The 6000-nt window shown below is 39.5% G+C and overlaps 1 protein-coding gene across 1 annotated transcript; it reads left to right on the top strand.

The window, feature by feature from the left end:
• Positions 1-417: 417 nt before the first annotated feature.
• LOC144963669 (uncharacterized) lies at positions 418-4443 on the top strand. Its single transcript, XM_078897622.1, has 3 exons — positions 418-588; positions 2305-2401; positions 3507-4443. The coding sequence occupies exons 1-3, from the start codon at positions 495-497 to the stop codon at positions 3706-3708; spliced, it is 393 nt and encodes a 130-aa protein (XP_078753748.1). The 5' UTR covers positions 418-494; the 3' UTR covers positions 3709-4443.
• The last annotated feature ends 1557 nt before the right edge of the window (positions 4444-6000 follow it).

Below are 6000 nucleotides of genomic sequence, written 5' to 3'. Positions count from 1 at the left end.
TTCTTATAGGCGATAAAAATACTGTCATGGGGCGATAGGTCTATTTTTAAAATCTTTCATTTAATTTTATAATATTTCTAGAAGAAATGGGAGCAGCGTGACTCAGAGGCACGGTCTTTGCTTCGTAGCCGAATGGTACGGAATTCTACTATCCACAAAGCTGTGTGATCTTGAGCAAGTCGCCACACTCTAGCTAACTTTACGGCTCTGCACTGCGGCTGAAGCCTGATTTATTCCAGTCTTTACTTAAAAAGACCTTTAAGTCAAATCTTCCCTTTGGGATGGATACAGGAAATTTTATTTTTATCTGTTTTTATCATATTTATTAATTTGCCTTTATCGGATTTGCATTTAGACGATTTCTATCCAATGCATGTTTCCCCTTTCATGTTACTAGGTATTTAAATCCCATTCAACTGTTTGATTTTACAAATCAATGAAGAAACAATACTAAGATATTTTAGCTGATCAGTTAAACAGTAGTCTCTTTAATCATGGATACTTCTAATTCCGTCAAGCTCAGTACGTTTCTCGTGTGTTCCATTTTCCTTGTCTTGGGATTGGAGGCTGCTGTTCAAATCTCTTTAGGTAAGATGCAAGAAGCTGCCCAAAATGTCGTGCATTTTTTTTGTTTGGTTGTTTTTCAAAATATTTGATCGATTGGCTTAAAACTGTATTGTGTCGGGGATGGTTGGAATTCTAAAACTGAATTTTAATCACAGAATTGGGTCCTTCAGAGCCACCAGGCCCATGGAGCCGGAGTTAATCCTGGTTTCTATAGCGTGAAAGGGACAATAGCAATTGATTGCTATCCTTTGGATAGGACGCTAGTCTATCGCAAAGTACTTCCGTCAGATCTAACAGACCCAGCTACTCAATCACTGCTAGGTGGACAGGGGGGGGGGGGGGGGGGGGGGGTTGTCATAAAACTAATATCGACTGCACGCGGGATAGATCTCGGTCCCATTGCTTGTGAAGCGAGTGCTCTACCAACTGAGCTATCGAGACCCCACAAAATTGGGTAAGACAGTAAAAATTAGTGAGCAGGCACTGGAGTAATATTTTAACATTATATCTTTGAAAAAGTGTGTATGATACAGTGCCTGTCAAAGCAGAAAGAGAAATACAAGAAATATATTACCACCCCCCCCCCCTTCCCATTCTTTCCCACCAAAAAAAAAATAAAATAAAATAAAACTTCAGCGTGCCAGGACGAAAATATTGACTCTCAACCCTCAAGAATAAACATTGGGCTGATTATTTGGGGTGTATATTCTTTCTTGCATTTTATTTTCTACTTTACATGTCGTCTCGCCAGGATCTTGGGACACGATCTCTCTCTCTCTCTCTCTCTCTCTCTCTCTCTCTCTCTCTCTCTCTCTTGATTATCTATTTTGCTATTTCATTGGTGTCTGACCGTAGCCATCCTGAACTTCTAGCCTGACACTGTCGAACAAATGGCGTCAAAAGACAAGTCTTTGGCCACAAAAGAAAGCAAATCGTGAGTTGTATTCAATAGTTCAACCCATGGAATCTCTTGTTGCCTACTAACGACAACTCACTGCACAAACCTAAATAATGACGTCAAACTATAAGTCTTAGATGGTTCCAGTGTCAGGCTATATGTTAACGAAGGCTACGGTCTGACCTACCGATTTGCATTATTCAACAGATATAAACTGATGGTACCAAAATACCAACAATATGAAGCAACACACCAGTTTCTTTGTTATAGTTTTTAGAACACCTTTGGATGATCCGTTCTCACTAAATAAATTTTTGAATAGTAAAATAAACGTGTTAGGTTACACGTAGTTTTGTTTGCTTGTATGTTTCATGTGGATGTTGTGAGTAAATTACAGAAATGTATAGCGTCTATGACACATTGGTTATTCATGGACAGGAAACGAAAATGAATGCACTCAGTTTACAGCCTTAGAGTCCCGCTCTGAGTGGCGCAAAGTTAGGTCGTTGGAAGAGGCTCTTTACTCATATCATTCTCTCATCCTTTTCAGGGTAAAATGAGTACCTGACGTTATCTCTGTTGTAAAAGTTGTAATGTCGCTTTAAAGGCTCTTCCACATGTCAAATTTTGCTGTTGGCTGGAGACCCTCTGTAAAGCGCTTTGAGCACGTTTAATGGATATCACGCTATATAAAAGCTCAAGTTAAAAAAAAATAGGCATCATGTTTCTTCCTATATGTCAAGTATAGCAGTTGACAAGTGATACCGTGTCATTCGCTTTGAGTACGTTTAGTAGACATTGCGCTATACAAATGCTCACGCTTGTCTCTCTGTTGTCAGACCCTTGTCCAGCTCCGTACAAGCCAGGAGACACGTGGAATCGCGGGAGTTGTGCACCGTGTCAGTGTCTGGCACCCGGATATTTATCATGCTATCGGTGAGAGGTCATGTGACACATATTACTTACAATGTCTGTGTGTGATAAACGGATAGAAATGTTGTAGGTGAGAGGTCACATGACAATAAATATTACTTACACTGTCCGTGTGTGACCAACAGATATGAATGTTATAAGTGAGAGGTCACGTAACAAATATTACTTACAGTGTCTGTGTGTGACAAACGGATAGCAATGTGATAGGTCAGAGGTCATGTGACAAATACTACTTTCAATGTCTGTTTGTGATCAACGGATATGAATGTTATAGGTGAGAGGTCAGATGACAATAAATATTCTTTACACTGTCCGTGTGTGACCAACGGATATGAATGTTATAGGTGAGAAGTCAAGTGACAATAAATATTACTTACATTGTCTGTGTGTGACCAACGGATATGAATGTTATAGGTGAGAGGTCATGTGACAATAAATATTACTTACAATGTCTGTCTATGACCACCGGATATGAATGTATAGATGAAAGTCACATGACAATTAATATTACTTACATTGTCTGTGTGTGACCAACGGATATGAATGTTATAGGTGAGAGGTCATGTGACAAATATTACTCAGATGTATGTGTATAACCAACTGATATCAATGTTATAGGTGAGAGATTATGAGGCTTCCAGATGAACTTGTAAATGGCATTTTAAAAACATATAGAGCAATTCTTCGGTTGAGAGAGAGAGAGAGAGAGAGAGAGAGAGAGAGAGAGAGGGAGAGAGAGAGAGAGAGAGAGAGGGAGAGAGAGAGAGAGAGAGAGAGAGAGAGAGAGAGAGAGAGAGTGAGGAGAAATGAAATTGACGTCACGTGGCTTTGTTATTGTTTTTAGCCAGCCTTTTTTATGAGTAGTCCTCGCTAAATTCTATCAATCAGACTAAATGTTAAAGGTTATACATAGTTTCCTATGTTGATCGGTTATATCCGGATGGCAGAAGTTATGTGCATTTTACCTAAACGCAAAACATATTATTATTATTATTGTTATTATTATTATTATTATTATTATTATTATTATTATTATTATTATTATTATTATTATTATTATTATTATTATTATTATCTTTCACTGACTCGTGTGCATATAATATTTCAGTTGTGGAGTAAGCAGTCTCTACATCCCCAAAGACATGCAGTGTTACGCCTACGCCAACGAGAACGAACCCTACCCAGCATGCTGTCAGTTGCATATGAAGTGTCGTGGCGAAGCAGGATTTGATGAGAAAATGCTTCTAGGATATATGAGGAGACTATATGAGACTATCTGGTCTCAAAACGGTATAAGTCGGGATGATTAAATGGGATGAAAATTGAATTTTTAGCCAGAAATATCAGACTTACGTTGAGTATCTATGCTTTATTGAGGACAACGAATATCATATTTTAGAATGCTAAATACCAGTAATTCATAATTCTGACCAGTTTATCTTTAATTTGACTTTTTAGCATTGGTTTCATCCCGAAATAATACCGTTTTGAGACATTGGGTCACATTTATAAACAGCAACTACATTAACCCTCTCCTTACTAACCATAGGAAAATCGTCACTTTCGTTACGATGTAATCAACACTTTTATCATTCAGATTTCTTTTGTAAATCACACAATTTAAAGAAAAAAGTTTTATAATAGCCATAAAAACGTGACACTGTGCAGTAGAGTTCATTTTGCTGATCAATATTATGCATAGAATTTATTTGAGTAAGAAAAACATTTTTTTTTGTGTGTTGGGTATGTGTGAAATTTTGGGGAAAATTCTGAAAGTAGTCGGTAAGGAAAGGTTTAATGGCCATTTTGGACACACAACTTGGAACGCGCTTCTAAATCACGTCACTCACACCAGCTGCACTCGAAATGTTCAAACAACGTCATATAGAGCATCTTTTAGTTTTAGGCTTCAATTTAGGCAGGACACTCCAATTCAATGTTCATTCGTCTTTAATGTCTCATTCATGATGTTTCGTTGACAAAGGGGAAACCCGAAACTTCACATCATTTGCCATTGCAGATTAAATTAAAGATTCAAGCAGCAACACTTGGGTCATATTCACTTTCTAAACATAATAAAATATTTTCCTATTTTTAAATCTCATAGGGGAAATATGTCTTTAGGGTCTATTGCAAGAAAACACTGGAATGACCCAGGCGTTAGTCGCAGTGCAGCGCAGCAAAGTGAACTTGGGCGAGTTGACTTGCTCAAGGCCACACAGCGCAGCGGGTTATGCGAACTTGGTATCTTAGGGTACGAAGCATAGACTCTACCGCTGAGTCACGCTGCACCATGACAGAAACACTCATTTTACGTTGTTTCTTTATTTACGAAACCCGCCGAAACCTATAGTCCTAGGTTAACTCCCCACAGGTGTACACCTCCCTGAGTTCCAGGATCACTCCCCACTGTTGGCTACTTCCCATAACTTTGTCGGAAATTGTCAGGACTCGTCGGGTTTCGTCGTGTTTCGTAAAAAAGTAACACCCTCAGGTATTGCTTTTTTACGAAACCTGACGAAAACCATCGTCTCAGGTTCACTCCCCACTGGTGTGCACTTCCTTGAGTCCCAGGATCACTCTTCACTGTTGCCTACTACTCATAACTTTGTCGGATATTGTCATGACTCGTCGGGCTTCATCGGGTTTCGTCGGGTTTCGTTGGGTTGGTAAAAAAATTAATTGCTTTTTTACGAAACTCTTGGGAAACCCAGTTTCAGGTTCACTCCTCAAAGGTTTACACTTCCCTGAGTCCCAGGTTCACTCCCCACTGCTACCTACTCCCCATAACATTGTCGAGTGTCGTCGGGTTTCGGCGGGTTTCGTAAAAAAAAAGAAACACCCCACTCATTTTATCTAATTTCCCATAGGAGGGCCAGTTGTTGCTTGAAAGTTTCTACTTGCTGAGATAGGTGACTAACCTCATCATAAAAGTAATAGGTCGGATTGACATTATAATAGTTGAGTTACAATAACACCCCTTTAATGAGACATATTGTTCATTATGACACAGCACCAGATACATGCGATGTGTCACATAAACTTGATTAATTCATACACATAAATTAAGTTGGAGGTGTGGGTCCAGGAGAAGGAAGAACCTTGTCTGGGCGCCGTGTTGGATCATTTTTGGTCTGGCTACTCTTCTTCAGTTGTTCCAGCAGGATTGGAACAAAGTTGGTATCATCTTCAGAGTCATGACAGTGCGCAAGCTCCTTTTCGACGACAACAGCTTCTAATAGTGCTCACACTACTATGTTATGACGATCGACCCAATCATCAAATTCCCTACCGCACTCGTGCACCTACCGCAAACCCACCCGGAAGCTTCGTCACAACACACAGTACAACTAGATGCTCTGCGGATACGGGCTCGTTACCACAACGGCTACATGTTGGACAGGTGGCAATTCCCACTGAGTACTGAGTAGTAGTAGTAGTAGTAGTAGTAGTAGTAGTAGTAGTAGTAGTAGTAGTAGTAGTAGTAGTAGTAGTAGTAGTAGTAGTAGTAGTAGTAGTGGTGGTGGTGGTAGTAGTAACGTTTGGCTACATCTCCATGCAGAAAGTCTACAGCCAGTCTTTAAATTCTCACCGCAGCTGAC

Source organism: Berghia stephanieae, chromosome 2 (assembly GCF_034508935.2).
Source record: "Berghia stephanieae isolate SIO BIC M18660-M18661 chromosome 2, UCSD_Bste_1.3, whole genome shotgun sequence".
Classification (NCBI taxonomy): domain Eukaryota; kingdom Metazoa; phylum Mollusca; class Gastropoda; order Nudibranchia; family Aeolidiidae; genus Berghia; species Berghia stephanieae.
The sequence above is the reverse complement of the archived record's forward strand: the minus strand, read 5'-3'. Positions and strand labels throughout refer to the sequence as shown.